Source organism: Spermophilus citellus, assembly GCF_964194105.1.
Source record: "Spermophilus citellus genome assembly, chromosome: 7".
NCBI lineage: Eukaryota > Metazoa > Chordata > Mammalia > Rodentia > Sciuridae > Spermophilus > Spermophilus citellus.
Genome location: NC_138188.1, coordinates 85,420,596 through 85,442,389, shown reverse-complemented (window position 1 = coordinate 85,442,389; position 21,794 = coordinate 85,420,596). Strand labels below are relative to the sequence as shown.

General features: G+C 37.8%; 1 protein-coding gene across 2 annotated transcripts in view; it reads right to left on the bottom strand.

Annotated features, from left to right (window-relative positions):
- Positions 1 to 504: 504 nt before the first annotated feature.
- LOC308653125 (transmembrane protein 45A-like) overlaps positions 505 to 21,794 on the bottom strand; it is a 68,621-nt gene continuing 47,331 nt past the window's right edge. For both annotated transcript variants that reach the window (XM_081301581.1, XM_081301582.1), the window contains exons 2-6: positions 18,591 to 18,783; positions 17,145 to 17,351; positions 15,689 to 15,873; positions 2,170 to 2,315; positions 505 to 807 (exon numbers count right to left, since the gene is read on the bottom strand). In XM_081301581.1, coding sequence (XP_081157707.1) covers positions 657 to 807; positions 2,170 to 2,315; positions 15,689 to 15,873; positions 17,145 to 17,351; positions 18,591 to 18,780 — 879 coding nt within the window. In that variant the 5' untranslated portion in view covers positions 18,781 to 18,783 and the 3' untranslated portion in view covers positions 505 to 656. The remainder of the gene's footprint in view (positions 808 to 2,169; positions 2,316 to 15,688; positions 15,874 to 17,144; positions 17,352 to 18,590; positions 18,784 to 21,794) is intronic.

Genomic DNA, 21,794 nt, shown 5'->3' with positions numbered 1-21,794 from the left:
TGTTTTAATTTGGATCTTAAATGTCTCCCAAAAGCTCATATCAAAAGCTTTTCCCCAGCTGATGGTACTCTATTGGGAATTGGTAGAACATTTAGGAGGCAGGTCTAGTTGGAGGAAGTAGGTTATTGGGGATGTGACCTTAAAGGGTATATTGGGACTATTGACCCTTCCTCTCTCTTTGCTTCCTAGCTGCCCTGAGATTAGCAGCTATGCTTCCTCATCATGCTCCCCATCACGATGTTCTGTCTCACCTCAGGCCTAAAAGCAATGAAGCCAGCTGCCCATGAACTGAAATCTCTGAAACCTTGAGCAGAAATAAATCTTTCTTCTGTTAAGTTGTTTCCAGTATTCTGCCACAGTGATGGAGAGCTGACTGATCAGCATCATGGTAGTCAACTTCACCAGATAGATCACAACTTTTAAAATGTCTGGTGGAGAATAAATTGATATAAAAAAATCCTTAGGAAAGGGAGACAAGCAAGGGCTAGAGGAATCACAGAAGCATCCATAAAAGAGATATGCATTTAATGTGGATATGCCAGGTAGAGGGAACTGATTAAAAAGATTAGAACAGCATGTGGTGAGGGAAGGGAGAGGTTGAAAAATAAGAACGTAGTTTCTGGTTTATAGAAAATAGCAAGGGAATAAGAAGTTCATTAGGCGTCTGAAGATTTTTGAAACAGGAAGAGACAGTAGTCTTCTTTTGGCTCTGGAGAGGAGCTGACATGAGGTAGAGAATTTCCTTGAACTCTGGCACTGTTCCAGGAGGCTGCACAGCCCCTAAGGAGATGAGGCCCAGATGTCAGCCTAGAACAACAGAGGAAGAAGTCAAGTTTCACTCAGTGGCAGAGCCTGCCTTAACAAAGAGCACATCGCATATTTAGGTGAATGAGAAAGCAGAATTACACAGTACCCAGGAAAGTACAGATCAAAGTGGTCTGACCCAAACCCTATGGGACATCTGGGAGCTGGACAAGGGGATAGTTTCTTCAGAGCCACAGTGCCAGAGTGGCTTCAGCAGTAAAGCACAAAGAAGCACAGAGCAGGAGGGGTTACCTAGGATTCATGTCTAGAGAGAGTGGAAAACTGGTTCCAGCACAGGTTGAGACACCACTGAGCCTACAAGCAGCCACTAGGCTAAATCTGATAGTAGGAATCTAGAGAAACTGATAGATGTGTTAGCCACTATCCGCATAGATGATTGAATTAATTTTAAAAAGTTAAGATTTTTTAGTTACACACGCACACAATATCTTTATGTTTATTTATTTATATGTGGTGCTGAGGATCAAACCCAGTGCCTCACACATGCAAGGCAAACACTCTGCCACTGAGCCACAACCCCAGGCAGAATTAACTAAAATTAATGTGGCACTAATCCCATTTTCATGTGACCAGTAGCTAGTGGCTACCATACTGAATACTAGATTTAGAACACTGCAGGCAGAGAACATTTTAATCAGTGCTCAAGTCCAAAGGATTAGGTGCTGAAGCTTTCATGCCTGGTAGTTGGCATCAGCCAAGTCAATTGTGGCTTGGCACCAGCTGCCTTGGAGAGAAGAGCCATGACAACTACTTTTAATTCCTGCTCATCTTCCAGCTTCAGCTTAAGTTTTGATGGTGAGTAGCCTGCTCCGAGCTCTAACAGCACTTTATTCTTCTATTTCCGTTCATTGCACTGCATTTTCATCATCTCTCTAATTTAGTGCTGTCTACAGAACTAAAATTCCTCAAAGACCAGGCCTAGAGCTATAAAAAATCTTTCCTCCTTTAAGTTGTTGGTATCAGCTATTTTGGTCACAGAGATGAAAAACTCACAAAAGGTGCTATAGTTAAAGTGTGTGAGCATGGTTAAATGGAGGATTCACTGCAGATGAGGTTACACCATTCAGAAGAGGGAACAGCATATGCAAAGATATGTAAGCACAGAAGAGTGCTGTCAGTGGCACAGCAGAGACACCACTGAGCTATTCCAACTTTAAAACAGCACATATGTATTCTTTAAGTGGCAATCTCTGTGTTTGATGATTTTTTGCTAAGCTACCCTGTCTTATGGGATGGTACAGAATAAAATCTTCTTTTGAATTTTAAGTTGAACACCATGAAGTGTTGACCATCAGATAATACACCAAGAAAGGAAACGTCCATGAACAAAATTCACTAACTTACCAGGTGACAAAAGCATAATTCACTCCAATGATGATATAGGCCAATGCATAATGCCAACAAAAGCATATGGTGAGAAACATACTGTTGTCATGATCCACCAGATCCCATGCAGGACCTCCACTGGGGGGATACAGGACAAAACCAATCTGCAATTTAAAACAAAATTGCACATATTAAAATAACCAACCATATTCTCAAAAATGTACATTTCCAAATGCTTAACTAAGATAACTCACTGAGTTGTCACAGAAAAAAAAAAACATCAAGCTCAGCTGCCTGTTTAGTAACAGTATCCACCAAGTCATATTTTTGGAAATAAAAATTGAAAGGACATTTACTAATTAATTTTCAAAATAAGAATAATAATTATCTCGGGGGATGGGTGATCTTTCCAAATGTCTTAGGTTTGTACATTGTACAGTTCACTCTGTTATTTCAGAATTAGAGTCCAAAAAGGTTTTAAAAGAAATAAATTCCCATGGTTGACATTATACTTAAGGGTGAAAGAAAGTTTTCCCTTTAAGACCAGGAACAACACACAGATGTCAGCTTTCATCACTTCTATTCAACATTGTACTAGAAATTCTAGCCAGAACAATATGCAAAGAAAATTAAAAATACTCATTAGAAAGGAAGAAGTAAAACTATATATATATATATTTTATTTTATTTTTTTAAAATTGCTTTTATTTTTTATATACATAACAGAGGAATGCATTACAATTCTTATTACACATATAGAACACAATTTTTCATATTTCTGTTTGTATATAAAGTATGTTCACATCAATTCATGTCTTCATACATGTACTTTGGATAATGATGTCCATCACATTCCACCATCATTGCTAACCCCCTGCCCCCTCCCTTCCCCTCCCACTCCTCTGCCCTATCTAGACTTCATCTGTTCCTCCCATGCTCCCCCTCCCTACCCCACTATGAGTCAGTCACCTTATATCTGAGAAAACATTTGCCATTTATTTTTGGGGGATTGGCCAACTTCACTTAGCATTATTTTCTCCAATGCCATCCATTTAACTTCAAATACCATGATTTTATTCTCTTTTATTGCTGGGTAATATTCCATTGTGTATAGATGCCACATTTTTTTATTTTTTTATTTTTTCCTTTTTTTATTGTTGGTTGTTCAAAACATTACATAGTTCTTGATATATCATATTTCACACTTTGATTCAAGTGGGTTATGAACTCCCATTTTTACCCGGTATACAGATTGCAGAATCACATCAGTTACGCTTCCATTGATTTACATATTGACATACTAGTGTCTGTTGTAATCTGCTGCCTTTCCTATCCTCTACTATCCCCCTCCCCTCCCCTCCCGTCCCCTCTTCTCTCTCTACCCCCTCTACTGTAATTCATTTCTCCCCCTTGTATTATTATTCCCTTTCCCCTCACTTCCTCTTGTATGTAATTTTGTATAACCCTGAGGGTCTCCTTCCATTTCCATGTAATTTCCCTTCTCTCTCCCTGTCCCTCCCACCTCTCATCCCTGTTTAATGTTAATCTTCTTCTCATGCTCTTCGTCCCTACTCTGTTCTTAGTTACTCTCCTTATATCAAAGAAGACATTTGGCATTTGTTTTTTAGGGATTGGCTATATTCACTTAGCATAATCTGCTCTAATGCCATCCATTTCCCTCCAAATTCTATGATTTTGTCATTTTTTAATGCAGAGTAATACTCCATTGTGTATAAATGCCACATTTTTTTTATCCATTCGTCTATTGAAGGGCATCTAGGTTGCTTCCACAGTCTTGCTATTGTGAATTGTGCTGCTATGAACATCGATGTAGCAGTGTCCCTGTAGCATGCTGTTTTTAGGTCTTTAGGGAATACACCCAGAAGGGGAATAGCTGGGTCAAATGGTGGTTCCATTCCCAGCTTTCCACGAAATCTCCATACTGCTTTCCAAATTGGCCGCACCAATTTGCAGTCCCACCAACAATGAACAAGTGTATCCTTTTCCCCACATCCTCGCCAGCACTTGTTGTTGTTTGACTTCATAATGGCTGCCAATCTTACTGGAGTGAGATGGTATCTTAGGGTGGTTTTGATTTGCATTTCTCTGACTGCTATCGATGGTGAGCATTTTTTCATGTACTTGTTGATTGATTGTATGTCCTCCTCTGAGAAGTGTCTGTTCAGGTCCTTGGCCCATTTGTTGATTGCATTATTTGTTATCTTATTGTCTAATTTTTTGAGTTCTTTGTATACTCTGGATATTAGGGCTCTATCTGAAGTGTGAGGAGTAAAGATTTGTTCCCAGGATGTAGGCTCCCTATTTACCTCTTTTATTGTTTCTTTTGCTAAGAAAAAATTTTTTAGTTTGAGTAAGTCCCATTTGTTGATTCTAGTTATTAACTCTTGTGCTATGGGTGTCCTATTGAGGAATTTGGAGCCCGAACCCACAGTATGTAGATAATAGCCAACTTTTTCTTCTATCAGATGCCGTGTCTCTGATTGGATATCAAGCTCCTTGATCCATTTTGAGTTAACTTTTGTGCATGGCAAGAGAAAGGGATTCAGTTTCATTTTGTTGCATATGGATTTCCAGTTTTCCCAACACCATTTGTTGAAGATGCTATCCTTCCTCCATTGCATGCTTTTAGCCCCTTTATCAAATATAAGAAAGTTGTAGTTTTGTGGGTTGGTTTCTGTGTCCTCTATTCTGTACCATTGGTCCACCCGCCTGTTTTGGTACCAGTACCATGCTGTTTTTGTTACTATTGCTCTGTAGTATAGTTTGAAGTCTGGTATGGGTATACCACCTGATTCACACTTCCTGCTTAGCATTGTTTTTGCTACTCTGGGTCTTTTATTTTTCCATATGAATTTCATGATTGCTTTCTCTATTTCTACAAGAAATGCCATTGGGATTTTGATTGGCATTGCATTAAACCTATAGAGAACTTTTGGTAAATCATTTTGATGATGTTAGTTCTGCCTATCCATGAACAGGGTATATTTTTCCATCTTCTAAGATCTTCTTCTATTTCTCTCTTTAGGGTTCTGTAGTTTTCATTGTATAAGTCTTTCACCTCTTTTGTTAGGTTGATTCCAAAGTATTTTATTTTATTTTTTTTTGAGGATATTGTGAATGGAGTGGTTGTCTTCATTTCCATTTCAGAGGATTTGTCACTGATATACAGGAATGCCTTTGATTTATGCATGTTGATTTTATATCCTGCCACTTTGCTGAATTCATTTATTAGCTCTAATAGTTTCTTTGTAGACCCTTTTGGGTCTGCTAGGTATAGAATCATGTCATCTGCAAATAGTGATAGTTTAAGTTCTTCTTTTCCTATTTTTATGCCTTTAATTTCTTTCATCTGTCTAATTGTTCTGGCCAGTGTTTCGAGAACTATGTTGAACAGAAGTGGTGAGAGAGGGCATCCCTGTCTTGTTCCAGATTTTAGAGGGAATGCCTTCAATTTTTCTCCATTCAGAATGATGCTAGCCTGAGGCTTAGCATAGATTACTTTTACAATGTTGAGGTATGTTCCTGTTATCCCTAGTTTTTCTAGAGTTTTGAACATAAAGGGATGCTGTACTTTGTTGAATGCTTTTTCCACATCTATCGAGATGATCATATGGTTCTTATTTTTAAGTCTATTGATGTGGTGAATAACATTTATTGATTTACGTATATTGAACCAGCCTTGCATCCCAGGGATGAATCCTACTTGATCATGGTGAAAATTTTTTTGATATGTTTTTGAATCCGATTCGCCAGAATTTTATTGAGGATTTTTGCATCTAGGTTCATTAGAGATATTGGTCTGTAGTTTTCTTTCTTTGAAGTGTCTTTGTCTGGTTTCGGAATCAGGGTGATGTTGGCCTCGTAGAATGAATTTGGAAGTTCTCCCTCTTTTTCTATTTCCTGAAATAGCTTGAAAAGTATTGGTATTAGTTCCTCTTTAAAGGTTTTGTAAAACTCTGCTGTATACCCATCCGGTCCTGAGCTTTTCTTAGTTGATAGTCTTTTGATGGTTTCTTCTATTTCCTCAATTGATATTGGTCTGTTTAGGTTGTCTACATCCTCCTGACTCAATCTGGGCAGATCATATGACTTAAGAAATTTATCAATGCCTTCACTATCTTCTATTTTATTGGAGTATAAGGATTCAAAATAATTTCTGATTATCTTCTGTATTTCTGAAATGTCTGTTGTGATATTGCCTTTTTCATCCCGTATGCTAGTAATTTAAGTTCTCTCTCTTCTTCTCTTCATTAGCATGGCTAAGGGTCTGTCGATTTAATTTATTTTTTCAAAGAACCAACTTTTAGTTTTGTCAATTTTTTTCAATTGTTTCTTTTGTTTCGATTTCATTAATTTAAACTCTGATTTTAATTATTTCTTGCCTTCTACCTCTTTTGCTATTGTTTTGCTCTTCTTTTTCTAGGATTTTGAGATGAAGTATGAGATCATTTATTTGTTGGTTTTTTCTTTTTTTAAGGAATGAACTCCAAGCAATGAATTTTCCTCTTAGAACTGCTTTCAATGTGTCCCATAGATTCTGATATGTAGTGTCTGTGTTTTCATTTATCTCTAAGAATTTTTTAATTTCCTCCTTGATGTCTTCTATAACCCATTGATCATTCAGTAACCTATTGTTCATTCTCCAAGTGATGCATGATTTTTCCTTCCTTCTTTTATCGTTGATTTTCAGTTTCATTCCATTATGATCAGATAAGATGCATGGTATTATCTCTACTCCTTTATATTGTCTAAGAGTTGCCCTGTGACATAATATATGATCTATTTTTGAGAAGGATCCATGTGCTGCTGAGAAAAAAGTGTAACTGCTTGATGTTGGGTGGTATATTCTATATATGTCAATTAAGTCTAGGTTATTAATTGTGTTATTGAGTTCTATAGTTTTCTTATTCAACTTTTGTTTGGAAGATCTGTCCAGTGGTGAGAGAGGTGTGTTGAAGTCTCCCATGATTATTGTATGGTGGTCTATTAGACTCTTGAACTTGAGAAGAGTTTGTTTGATGAACATAGCTGCACCATTGTTTGGGGCATATATATTTATGATTGTTATGTCTTGTTGGTGTATGATTCCCTTGAGCAGTATGTAGTGTCCCTCTTTATCCCTTTTGATTAACTTTGGCTTGAAATCTATTTTATTTGATATGAGTATGGACAGTCCTGCTTGTTTCCGAAGTCCATATGAGTGATATGATTTTTCCCAACCTTTCACCTTCAGTCTATGTATGTCTTTTCCTATCAAATGCGTCTCCTGTAGGCAGCATATTGTTGGGTCTTGTTTTGTGATCCATTCTAGTAGCCTGTGTCTCTTAATTGGTGAGTTTAAGCCATTAACATTTAGGGTTATTATTGAGATATGGGTTGTTCTTCCAGCCATATTTGTTTATTTATGTTACTAAACATGGTTTGTTTTCCTCTTTGATTATTTTCCCCCCTTTACTGACCTACCTCCCACTGTTGGTTTTCATTGTTATTTTCCATTTCCTCTTCCTGTAATGTTTTGCTGAGGATGTTTTGAAGAGATGGTTTTCTAGTTACAAATTCTTTTAACTTTTGTTTATTGTGGAAGGTTTTAATTTCATCTTCCATCCTGAAGCTTAATTTTGCTGGATACACGATTCTTGGTTGGAACCCATTTTCTTTCATTGTTTGAAATATGTTATTCCAGGATCTTCTAGCTTTCAGAGTCTGTGTTGAAAGATCAGCTGTTATCCTGATTGGTTTACCCCTAAATGTAATCTGCTTCCTTTCTCTTGTAGCTTTTAAAATTCTCTCCTTATTCTGTATGTTGGGCATCTTCATTATAATGTGTCTAGGTGTGGATCTCTTATGATTTTGCACATTCGGCGTCCTGTAGGCTTCTAGGATTTGGGATTCTGTCTCATTCTTCAAGTCTGGGAAGTTTTCTCGTATTATTTCATTGAATAGATTGCTCATTCCTTTGGTTTGGACCTCTATACCTTCCTGTATCCCAATGACTCTTAAGTTTGGTCTCTTTATGTTATCCCATATTTCTTGGATGTTCTGCTCATGGTTTCTTAACAGTCTTGCTGAGCTCTGTATGTTCTTTTCAAGTTGAAATACTTTGTCTTCATTGTCTGATGTTCTATCTTCTAAGTGATCTACTCTGCTGGTAGTATTCTCAACTGAGTTTTTAAGTTGGTTTATTGCTTCCTGCATTTCTAGGATTTCTGTTTGTTTGTTTTTTATTACCTCTATCTCCCTGTATAATTGATCTTTTGCTTCTTGGATTTGTTTATGTAATTCATTGTCAAAGTGATCTTTCATTGTCTGATTTTGCTGTCTAATGTCTTCCTTGAGACTCCAGATCATCTGAAGCATGTATATCCTGAACTCTTTATCTGACATTCCATCTGCTGCAGCTATTACCTCTTCTAAAGTTGAGTTGACCTGCATTGCTTGTGGTCCTTTCTTTCCTTGTCTTTTCATACTGCTCACGTTTCTTTCTGCTTGGTGAAACTGTTGTGTTTTTGAAATTTTCCCCCTATATATTTATATTGCTCTTGTATAGGTGAAAAGTCTCCCTTGCAGGGGCGGGCGGTGGCTGTGCTCCTCCTCCAATTGGAGTGATTTGTCTACCACGCTGGCGGGCCTCTGGGCCTGTTCTGCCGGTCGTTCTCAAGTCTGCCTACCTTGCAGGCGTGGGCGGCGGCTCTGCTCTGCCCTTACTCCAATTGGGGTGACGTGTCTACCATGCCGGCGGGTCGCTGGGCCTGTTCCGGGCGCGGGGGGCGGCTCTGCTCTGCCCCACTGGCCTGATGACAAAGTGAGAGAGACTCGGGTGTATGTGACTCACTTTCTTTACCAGGAGACCAACTGTTTCTGTCACCGCTGGTATCGATGAAGTTATCTCCTCCGCCACTTTCTGATGACCTCAGATCTCTGCCATGTTGGTTTCCCATGCAAATGGCAGCATTTCGTTCCCTTTGCTGGGTGACCAAAGCAACAGGTGAGTCCTGACTGGCCCTCACAAGCCCCGTCTCAATCCTGTTGCCATTGCCTATGAAGGCTCGGTTGGTATTTACCTCCACAGTATTCAGCAGGACCTGGACTGACAAACAGTTTCCATGGGTTCTTTAGCCCTGGGCCAGAGCAGTTCCGGGAGCCAGAATTCGGCCGCTGTATGTTCTGATAGGATCAGGCTCCAAGAAGCAGTTTCCGTGGGTTCTTTAGCACTGAGCCTGAGTAATTTGTCTGCGAGACGCAGGCGAATGGCAGCCTGAAATTACTTGTTCTATAGCTGAATGAGCTGCGATCAGTTGAAAACAGGGATGGTGACGCCAGCTCTCCAAGATGGTGGCCGCTGGCTTCCTCTGTGGTCTGACTGGTGTGGAGAACTGAATTGGACCACTTCCTTCCCCCGTCTCAAACCCAGAATTCAGCACTGAGTACAGTGATTGCACAGCTGGCAGGAGCCCACAGAATCTGCAGCGCTATATCTTTGCGTTGCTATCTCGTTGTTTCCCAGCGAGCGCCGCAGACTCTAGCCGCGGGGCGATTTGCTGAATAAGCAGCGTGACCCTCCGTGCCGATAAATCGCCCACGTTTGAGCCCCCGTAGCTGATCCTTGTGCAATGAAAATCCTTCCTCTAGGTTTTGGAGCACCCCAATTTTGCTGGAAATTCCCAACAAGATAGCTTTTAGCCGTTCTAACTTGTCATTCTCCCGCACAGTGACGTGGTACACGGGGGTGATGCACTCCCTTCGCCGCCATCTTCCAGCCCCCAAAACTATATATATTTACAAATGATATGATCTTATATACAGAAAAATCCTTAAGAATCTGCTCCAAAAAGTTATTAAAGATAAGTGAGTTTAAAATATTTGCCAATACAAAATCATTAGATACTCTTTTAAATACAAAAATCACTCAATGCACATTTTTTTAGATTTTTTTTGTAGTTGTAGACAGAATCATGCCTTTATTTTTTAACTACTTTTTTATTTATATATGACAGTGGAATGCATTACAATTCTTATTCACATATAGAGCACAATTTTTCATATCTCTGGTTGTATACAAAATATATTTATACCAATGTCTTTATACATGTACTTTGGATAATAATGTCCATCACATTCCACCATCATTTCTAACCCCATGTCCCCTCTCTCTTCCCCTCCCACCCCTCTGCCCTATCTAGAGTTCCTCTATTCCTCCCATGCTCCCCCCGCCACTCCACTATGAATCAGCCTCTTTATATCAAAGAAAACATCCGGCATTTGATTTTGGGGATTAGCTAACTTCACTTAGCATTATCTTTTCTAACGCCATCCATTTACCTGCAAATACCATGATTTTATTCTCTTTTATTGCTGAGTAATATTCCATTGTGTATATATGCCCCATTTTCTTAATTCATTAATCTACTGAAGGGCATCTAGGTTGGTTCCACAATTTAGCTATTGTGGATTGTGCTGCTATAAACATTGATGTGGCTGTGTCCCTATAGTATGCTTTTTTAAAGTCCTTTGGGCATAGACTGAGGAAAGGGACAGATTGGTCAAATGATGGGTTTATTCCCAGTTTTCCAAGAAATCTCCATACTGCTTTCCATATTGGCTGCACCAATTTGCAGTCCCACCAGCAGTTTATGAATGTACCTTTTTCCCCACATCCTCACCAACACTTATTGTTGTTTGTCTTCATAATAGCTGCCATTCTGACTGGAGTGACTCAAAATGGATCAAGGACTTAGGAATAAAACCAGAGACTCTGAATCTAATAGAAGAAAAACTAGGTCCTAATCTCCATCATGTGGGATTATGCCCCAACTTCCTTAATAAGACTCCTTTAGCGCAGGAATTAAAATCAAGAATCAATAAATGGGATGGACTCAAACTAAAAAGTTTCTTCTCAGCAAAAGAAACAGTCTGTGAGGTGAATAGAGAGCCTACAGAAAGGGAGCAAATCTTTACCCCTCACACATAAGATAGACCACTAATCTTCTAGGGTATATAAAGAACTCAAGGGCTGGGTTTGTGGCTCAGTGGTAGAACTCTCACCTAGCATGTGCAGGGCACTGGGTTCAATCCTCAGCACCACATAAATGTAAAATAAAGATATTGTGCCCACCTAAAACTAAAAAAGAAATAAATATTTTTTAAAAAGAACTCAAAAAGCTAAGCACACCAAAAAAACAAATAACCCAATCAATAAATGGGCCAAGAACCTGAACAGACACTTCTCAGAAGATGATATATAATCAATCAAGAAATTTATGAAAAAATGTTCATCATCACTAGCAATTAGAGAAATGCAAAGCAAAACCACTCTAAGATTTCATCTCATGCCTTTATTTTTATTATTTATTTTTGTATCTGGTGCTGAGGATCAACCCCAGAGCCTCACACATGCTAGGAGAGCACTCTGCCACTGAGTTATAGCCCCAGCCCTCAACTCACTGCACTTTTATCTGCTGCCCTAATTTGCTTTCTAACCTGAAATTCTAAGAAAAAAAAATGCCTGCAACTTTTTTTTTTGCTATATCTTGTATGCCACTCCTGAACATCTGTTTTTGATTAGTTTAAGCTCGTTAGTATCACATTTCAACCATAAATAACTATCTTCTCTACTAAGCAATAAGTCAGGGGCCAACATTCTATAGTTGAGTGTAAATTTCCTATTTTTTTAAAAAAATATTTTTAACCAATCATTTATTTCAACACTATAAGCCTATACAAGTGTTTGATCTGAAGTATCAGACCTCAGACAGCTACTGCTTAGTTGGGTCTTTTTGACATTATAGAATGAGTTTTTGTCTTAAAGACAAAACAAGGCTGGTTTTAGTTAGGGGAGAGGGTGGTATTGGAGCTGGAAGACACGGAGGAAACAACTGTCCAAACTAACAAGAAGTGACAACAACAGGGACAGTTTCCACATCTTCTGCATGTACCTTGGCTTAAGGAGGATGAGAAGGAGATTGGGAGGGGCAAAGCACAAGGTGAGCTATTGAAATATTCTCCCATACAGAGTCACGAGGAAAACATGACTCATGGAATGCAGGGACCTGAAGAATTTTATTTTTGAAATTGCATAATGTGGTTAAGTTATTGAGAAAACATTTTGAATGTAAACTGGTTCAGGAATAAAACCAGTTTTCACAGATTGGGAGGGAAATTCCCACTCATTTGTATATTATGCAATCACGTGATTGCATACTAGTTTATTCTTAGTATTAGCCACACATGGAGAAGTGGTAAGAAGAAATATATGATGAAAAGAAAATCACAACATAAAATTGTTAGCTTAAGACAGAGTCTTGGCCATAAACATCCTGGAAATTTTTTGTTTCAGAGGAATCTAAGAGTGGGAGAGTTACTATGGCTAAACTGATATTTTTATTGGTGTGTGTGTATTTACACTGGAATCTCACTTTTCCCTTTTCACAGTGCGTTTTAACTTTTCTCTAAGGCTCCAGAATTATTCAGATTGGCCACCAGGCCTAACAGGAAACTGGTGTAGACATATTGGTAGGTGAAAACACTTCCAAATAATCATAGATTTTTGTCTAGTCTTTTTAATCTCAAAGCTCTTCCTTAGAAAAGCTTTTGAAGAAATATGAAAACATTTCTCTGTCAAAAGGGGGAGATTAAGCCAACTTATTTTCAGCTGAGATATAGTACATCTTCCTCCATCAGACTTAATTAATCATTATTTATTAACTGAAATTGCATTTTGTGGTTAACTTATAAAGATAAGAGCAAAACTAAGTTCTATGCTCCTCATGAATCACTTATTACTTCTACTCTTATTTTTATAATTCATTCCTTCAACTCTCTTTGGAGTTCCCTTTTGTTCTTACTATATTTATGTGAACACTAAGCTCTTTAACAAAATTGATCTAGTAAATATATGTGTACATTTGGATCCTAAATGTCCCCCAAAGGTCTGAGTGGTAAAGATTTGCTCCCAGGGTGGAGCTACTGGGAGGTGTGAAGCCTTTAGGATGTGAACTGTGGTGTGAGGCCCTTATACCACTGGAGGCATATATTCAATGTAGATTATGGGACTCTGGTCTCTTCTTCTTTTTCTCTTTCATTTCCAAATCATGAAGTGAGTAGCTTTGCTCCCCCACATGTTCCCACCATGATATGCTGCCTTCCCACATGGACAAACCTGATCATGGACTTCAACTTCTGAAACTATGGGTCAAAATAAACCTTTTCTCTTTTTAGGTTTTCAGCTCAGTTTGTTACAGTAAAGGAAAGCTGATTAATACAATGTAGAATCCAAACTCAACAAAGAAATGATATACTTTCTTTTCAAATACAGTGAGTTTTTTTTTTTTACAACCACTGACATCAGGCTATATCCCAAAGAAAGTCTCAACATGACTCAAAGAAAACATGTTATCTGACCACAGAGGAATTATATTAGAAATGAATAATATTAAGAAAAAGAATACATTTGGAAACTTAAAAGTATACTCCTCAGACTAAAGGTATAATTCAGTGGTCAGCATGTGCTTACTATGCATGAATGTCCTGGATTCAATCCCCAGCACCACACACACAAATGTACACATAAGGAACATAATAGGGAAGTAAATGGAAATGGCAACATTCAAAATAACCCAAAAGGGCAGCTATAGTAGTATCGAGAGGGAAATTTATAGCCTTAAATGTATTTATCTTAAAACAAGAAAGATTGAGAATGAATGAGGATTTCATCATTCAACTGAAAAAAAGAGAAGCAAAAAATAGCCTGACAAGGAAGCAAACCTGAAAATGAGAGATTGACAAGATCATAATTATCATATATATCTTTAATGGACTTCTAAGACAGTGAGAGATCAATCAGATGAAAAAAATAGGAAAATAAAATATACAAATGACAAAATTTAGGAGGTCCAAGAGTCTGGTTCCATCATCCCACAACAACAATTCATAACTGTCTGCTCTGGACCTAGAACCAACATGCCGGTAGCTCAGCTCTATTTCTGCTGTGCATTTCTGTTCTGCATCTGGCCCCCAAGATTCTTTTCCTGTGTTTGTTTTGCTTAAGTGTAGTCTAATGTTTTTTTACTTTCTTATTTATTTTTCTTTCTTTTTAAAATTTTCTTTTCCTTTTTATTTTTTAGGATTTCAAAATATTTTATCTGTCATTGTTATATGTCTGGAGCAGATAAGATAAACTGGTTCATAAACTCATTGTGTCTTCTTAAGCAGAAGTTATCTTATTAAAAATGTTTTACATAACATTCTATTTATTCAATGAGTGTTCCCACTAGAAAAATAATACACAGCTTATATTTAACAGCCTTAGTTCTTAAATAATCTAACACATAACTTCTGTATAAAGCTGGTTAAATGACCAGTTATCACCTTCATCACATTATAGGGTATTTGTCTTTTTTTTTCTGTAATACTTTTTCAAAATGACCCTTTAATGTATCCCTTCCTTGATCCAACAACAGCCTTTCTACTCCCTGACATATTTATTTATTTTTAATTTTTTTTAGTTGTAAATGCACTCAATGCCTTTATTTATTTATTTATTTTAATATGGTGCTGAGGCTTGAACCTAGTGCCTCACACATGTTAGGTAGGCACTTTACCACTGAGCTACAGCCCCTCCCTGACATATTGAAATGCCGCATCTTTCCTACCCTGTTTTGACCATCATAATTCTCCTTTCCTCACCTCCCAATGCTGTCTTATTATTTGTCATATGACATGCAAATCTCTGAAATAACTTCATCATGCCAAGTTTTCTGCTCTCTGGTAACTAAACATCTCTTCTAAGAAGGTTTCCCTAATTAAACCACATTCTTTTTCCATCCCAGACTTTCTTTACATCTACATTTGTGATTTAGGAAACTTTACAAAATATATATCCGCTGACCTGAATTTATACTTTCGACAACACACCATGATTATGGAGTTGATATCATAAAGTGGAAAAAGCCTGGTATTTGTTGTTGTCAGAAAAATCCAGATTCAAATCCTCACTCCTTTTGTAGTGTGAGCTTGAGAAAGTAACTTAGTCTCTCTGAATCTTCCTGTCGGTAAATTAGAAATGATAATACCTAACTTCCAGATTGTTGTAAAGACAGAATAAAATCACGTGTGCATAAAAATCCAGCACCATGGCCAACATATACTTGTTTCTCAATAAATAAATATTAGTTTCCTCTTTCCTGCCTCCAATGTATTTCTCAAGCTTACTACCCATTAGGCTTTAAGTAGTTTTAGCATCATGATCTGCTTCTGACTAACAGCATCAGCGCAGAGTTCTCACGTATTCAGATGTGTGAGGAAGAATTACACACCTAGATTCCTGCCCAGTTGCTCTGACAATGACCCCAACAGAGACACTGAGTATCTGAAGAACATCACTTCTCAGAGGCCCACATTCTCCCTACAGACAACACACTGGAGGGAAATTTCTGGAGCCTAGAGCAAATTGCCCTATCAAATAAGAACAGAAACTACAAGTAGAGATGATGGGAAGATTAGCTGGAGACCCCCTACTCACCTGCCAGAACCAGCTCCCCTGTAGCAGGATGAGGCTTGACCGCAGGAGCTCCAGAAGTACATTGTTCCGTATGAGGAACTCCATGAAGGCCACCATGGCTGTCAAAAAGATGACCAAGAACAGCAGCTGGTGCACAAAGATGTCCAGCATTTCCCGGCCATGAGTGTGGTTGTAGAAGATGAAAGCTAATTGAGGGAGGGGAACAGTTTGTCTTTGTCAATGAAACCAAATGCTGCCCACTGCTTGTCTCACTCCCTCTCTCTGCCCACAGAAGTTTCTATACACATACAATTGTCCAAAAATCATGTCCCCACTGCTGCTCACCAGAATGCATTTTTGGAGTCATCGCTGCTTCCTCAGAATCTAATATTTTCCCTTCTCCAACCTTTACTCTGTCTTCTAACACACCATGACATTCTCCACTAACTATATTTCAAAGCACCATCTACACAAGATGATGAATAATAAATATGATAGGGCGGAGAGCTGTAATTAAGGTGACTACAGAGAAAAGCAGGCTGAAGCTGAAGCCTTGCTCTGAGGAACCAGCTCAGGGAAGAAAGAAACACATCCATAAGTCACAAGGGTGGACCTTCCAGGTATGACAAGTTTCCCTAACTGCATTTTCTTTTTATTCCATGGACAGATTCCAGCTCCATCCTAATCATTTTACTTCAGATAAAATGGAAAAGATGTTCGTTCAAAACATAGTAACACCTGGAGAGAACAAGAACCACGCTTCTGGTTGTTGGCACCCATCTTTCATTCAGCTCTATTCTCAGAGGATTAGGCAGAAGTTCTTATCTTCAGATGTGGGAGGAAAGGGAGGCATTTGGGGATTTTGTAGTTCCATAATCAATCTATTTCTTTTATATGTAATAAATGAAAATAAATCAGTAACCACTTGCTTTTACTCCCCACCCCCTCTCACACAAACAGGAAAACAATTGAACAAAGCCTATTATTTTTCATGAACCTCTCAAAATTATGACCTCAAATTTTTATATTACTGAATTTTTTCAACTCTACTTATCATATTAGAGCAGAGGTTTACTTTACCAGTATTTTAAAAGCTGATTAGTAGACAGTGGAAGCCTTTCTGCTTTGAGTGATTGACCTATTTTGGGATATTCATATACCATGACTCTGAATTCAGTTTTCAGAATTCAGTGGAAATAAAGATCTACAGGACAACCTGTAAGGAATCATTACAGGTGATTCTTTTAAGACAGATGTGAAATGTGAATAAAGCACACTTGAACGACTGTGCTTGCCCAATTCTACTAAACAGGTCAGGAGGGAAGGTCTTTGGCACCCTACCTAGGACACATCAAATATCCCATTACAGCTCCCCCAATCACAGCTGCAACAAGACAGCAAAGATACATCGTTATAAAGGGTCACACAGACACCCACTAACAGAGAAAAGGACAGGAAAATAACCACCCATACTTACCCTCCACAAATAAGGCATTTGACAACATTAACTTGGTTAAGGAGACTGGAAGTGAACCGATGGTGAAACATAAGATGTTAGCCACACCAAGCATCCCAAAAAAGAAATACATAGTGAAGTGATGCCAGCCGAGGAGTTGGTTCCACTGGCCTTCTTTATATAAGGTCAGGTAGGGCCCTCCAGGAATAAATTGTTCCCCAGCCATGCCTGTAGAGAAACATAGCAGTTTTAGCAACCCTCTCCATAATTTTCCCCAGCAGGCATGAAGAGGCAAGAGGACGTGTGCAATGACTATTCCAATCTACTGACTTCCTTACATCATTAATTCTTCTCTTGGAGCTATTTCCTAACAGCCTAGCACTGATGCTTTACCCTTATTTTACAGGTTCAAATGCTGATTTGGACCACTTTTCATAAAAGAAAGCCATATGAATCAAACAGCTATTTCATATATTCAATGCTGATGATTTTAGTTCAACTACCTATTCCAATCTAATGACTAAAGTAAATCCTGAATGATTTGGGAGTTTATATTTTCAAGGCCAATATTATAAAGGCTAATTACTTCCTTCCTGGATACTGAATCTTTGAGTAGTTGCCACAAAGTAGGGAGTTGTCCTTGATTCCCAGTAAAAATGCTAAAGAATTCAGCTTTTCTCCTAATTAAGGATAACTGAGAAGGCCCAGACAGAGAGTATAATCTAAGTCAGTTATGTGTAAGTTTAACTTTCTCAGTGATGCTGCTTTATTTGTTAATCTCTCTGGAAATAGTTGCACTTCAATTTGATGGCCATAGCAAATACCTGGTGTCATGAATAAATCATGAAAAAAATCTAATGGGAAAATGGGAGGCTTTACCTTTTACAGAGGAGAGACTGCAGTGGAACTCTAGAAACATAGAATGCTTCACAGAATCCTCAAAGGCAATGGGAGGTCCTTAAGAAGCTACCTGCCTTAACCTTCTCCAATTCAGAAAAACAGAAAAAAGGATGAATGTGTGAAGCAAGGTCTTCCTCAACCCTGACCCCTTTCTACAGCCTATTGGCAACAATTTATTACTGAAAATTTCCCATGATCACTTGATTATTTTGGTATCATTTGTTAGGGTTTGGTATTATTTGGTATCATTCCTGTTAGGGTTTGTTTTTTTTTCAAGAATCTGAACAATTCATAACAATTATTTCAGAGGCTCCAATCCATTCTATAAGGGCAATTCACCTTGACCGGGTAAGAAAATTAACTACTAAGGCTAATTCATTAAGGACTAGGGCTTTGTGTGAACATGAAGTATTACCTATCTAACAAATTATATAAGATAGACACTATAATCAGAATATGTATTGAGATTTTTTAATACAAATTCATTTTAGCGATTTCATAATTTTGCTTCTCTTTGCATATGAAAATACTCAGAAGGAGAAAATAAAACAGAAATGGTCCACTCACCAGTAAAAGCCATGGCAACTATTACAACTCCCTCTAAAATTTCTACTCGATGGAATAATGCTTTGGAACTAAGGTAGCAGGTCTGCTTGTGCTTTTTGCAGACATACTTCAGAAGAGTCTTTGTACTCCACCAAAGGCCCATGACAAAGAAGAAGGTTCCAGGGAGGGCATGACCTCTGAAACTCCCCATGACCTACAAAGATAAGAACATCCAGAAGACAGACATTTCATTTCTGGAACCTGGCCAAAACATCTTTTGTCCCCATAGAGTATACTGACTTCTGATGATCATGGGTGCATAGTAGAGCCACTACAATGACAGCAATACCAATAAAAGAAAACCAATGTCTGCATTCACGGAACAGTTATCATGCATCTTAGATAAGTATTTTACATGCCATCTCAAACTTACTTTTTGAGACATACTCACGAATGAGGAATTATACCATTTTCAGTTGAGATACAGGTTTAGAGAAGTTAAATGACTTACCCAGATCTCACAACTATTAAGCAAATGTTTTGTTGTTTTTAACATAGAGTTCAAAAGGATTTCTTAAAAAGTTAGTATGGACTTCATCATTCAGTCGCCCTTTAAGCTTATTTAAAGGCAAGTAATATGAAACTATGATCTTTTTGTTTAAAATTTGAAATGATATGAAACTACCAACACATTTTTTTGAAGATTCAAGATTTCAAAATATCAAGAATCCAGTGTGTGAAGGAGACCACCAATGTCTATTAGAGATTGCTAATGCTCCTCCCCACACTTTCTCAGTCTCTCTACCAGTTGGATTGGAACCATGGTTTTAGTTCTGGCTTCTGAGGGTGGAATTGGTGCACATCACTTACAGGCTGTGTCAGTAAAGTGCATGTGATTTCTCTTTCTCTACTCTTGCCTTTGCACCTGGGCATGGCATTTGTACAACAGAGAGGACTGGCAACCAACCTCCTCCAGATTTTGCAAAAAGCAATGTTCTACCTGTGCATCAGCTATTGAAATTTTGAGGTTTATTTTTAAAACAGCTTAGCTCTGCCTGGCCAGATGTATACTGAATTTTGTTTATAGTATTTTCACATCGTAATCACCTCTGACTGATAAACAGAAGTAGTCTCTGTATTTGATTAGTACTACAGAAAACCAGTCTTGAATTTTGTGCATTTTTAATTATGAAAGCAGTCCTTTGTTTAAAAAACATATTATACTATCAACAGAATCATGAAGAGACAATCCCTTGGGTCATTTCCACAATCCTCGAACATAATGGGAAGCTTTGAGGGAAACCATGAATCTGATCCTTATACTACAAATCTCAAATCTCCAACCAAGACCCCAGTTGGTCATTGCAGTGCACTCTTGAATCATCTAAGTCATCTAAGAGTCAGACTCTATACACCACACAGTGGTAAGAACAGATTTTTGTTCTGACACTTTTGTTGTGATTTGAGGCATGTTACTTAACTTCCCTGAGCCTTAGTTCTTAATAAACGAAGGAGGAAGACCATAATGATATTTGGAGTTCCTGCTCTAACAGTATCTGATTCATTATCCTAACTACCATTTTATCTTAGTATTACAGAATGCACCTGTTTGTTTTAGTCTAGGCAACCATATGAGGCTGAAAACTATTTCCCTGCAAATTGAAAAATGTCCTTTAACTTTTCTGGAATAGAATTTTAAATGATTGAAGAGCTTTAAACATTTTCCTTAGTACAGGAAACACTTGTAGGAATTTAGCCTGCAGATACACTTGGAACTACAACAACCAAATTAGAACAACATAAATGTCAAAAATTAGCATAAAAATTAAATAACTATTCAGTTCTTAAAATACCATTTTCAAATAACTTAAATGATGGATGATAAAAAGGATAGTATAAAAAGAATAGTATAAAAAATGAGGGGCAGAGGTTTTAGATTCAGACTGAGTAAATTCAAATATGAACTATCATTTATGAGATACATAGTTTTTTGTCAAATTACTTAACCTTTTTAGTGCCTCAGTTTCTTTTTCTGTTAAATGGGACAAATAGCTGAACCCACCTCATAAAATTAAAATGAGCTACTCCAAAGCAAATTAAATACAAAACTAACAAATAAGCTTGTGCTATCCTCAGCCCACCTCAAATTACTAGAGTAAAACAAAGGAAATACAAAATGAACAAATCTACTTGGGCACTAATACAGAAAAAGCAAGGGGCTTCCCAACATTTCTCTGACAATGATTCATGTGCTGTCTATAACATTTCATCTGCTATTGCCTTAGAGAGTTACTTGGCTATTCTATAGTGATCTTCTTTACTGTAATTAGAGAATAAACTCATTGAAAGCAGGGACTATAAATCTATTCTTTCTAGTTCCCATTAGACCTGGATAGTGTTGGATACTATAAAGTTCTAAATGAACAAGAGTAACTCTGTTCTTATAATACAAGATCAATTATTTACACGACATCTCTACTCTGATGTCCCAAAGGCCATCTCATACTCAGCATACTCCAGATTGAACTAATCGTCTTATCTACCCACCCACTGCAAGAAAGGAACTTTCAGCCAGTTACTTCTTTTGGTTAACAGCACTGTTTCCGGAGCTGAGGTTGTGGCTCAATGGAAGAGCACTCGTCTACCATGTGCGAGGCCCTGGGTTTGATCCTCAGCAACACATATAAATAAATAAATGTCCAACTACAACTAAAAAAAACACTGCTTCCATGCAGTTACCCAAAACCAAAATATGAAAGTCTTCCCAGAGTCAGTCTATTTCCCTAAAAACTAATTAATCATGAGACGTATTACCTTGGCCTAACTTTAATTCTTCCTTGCCCCAAACTCAGCCGACTTCTCATATGTTCAAGGAAATCCTCTCCAATGGCCCAGACAGAGTGGGCCCTGTTACACCTTCTCAGGAAACCAGCTCTGACTTTAATGGATTCTTTGTGTGATTAGTTATAGAAGATCAGTCCCCCCTCATTAGCCTCTTTGACGGTATTATGAGAGTCTGTATAACCAATAATTGGGGACCCTGTGAAGTTAGATGACTGAATCACATTTTTTCCCCTGAGGCTCCCCAGTATATTAAAAAATGAAAGAAAATGCCAAACAGGGTTATAAAAATTGTTGCCTTTAAATGTTTAGAATTACTTTGTAAATATTTTGAACATACAAGTAAAACATGCCACCTATGTCATAGAAAGCAGGAAACCAGGA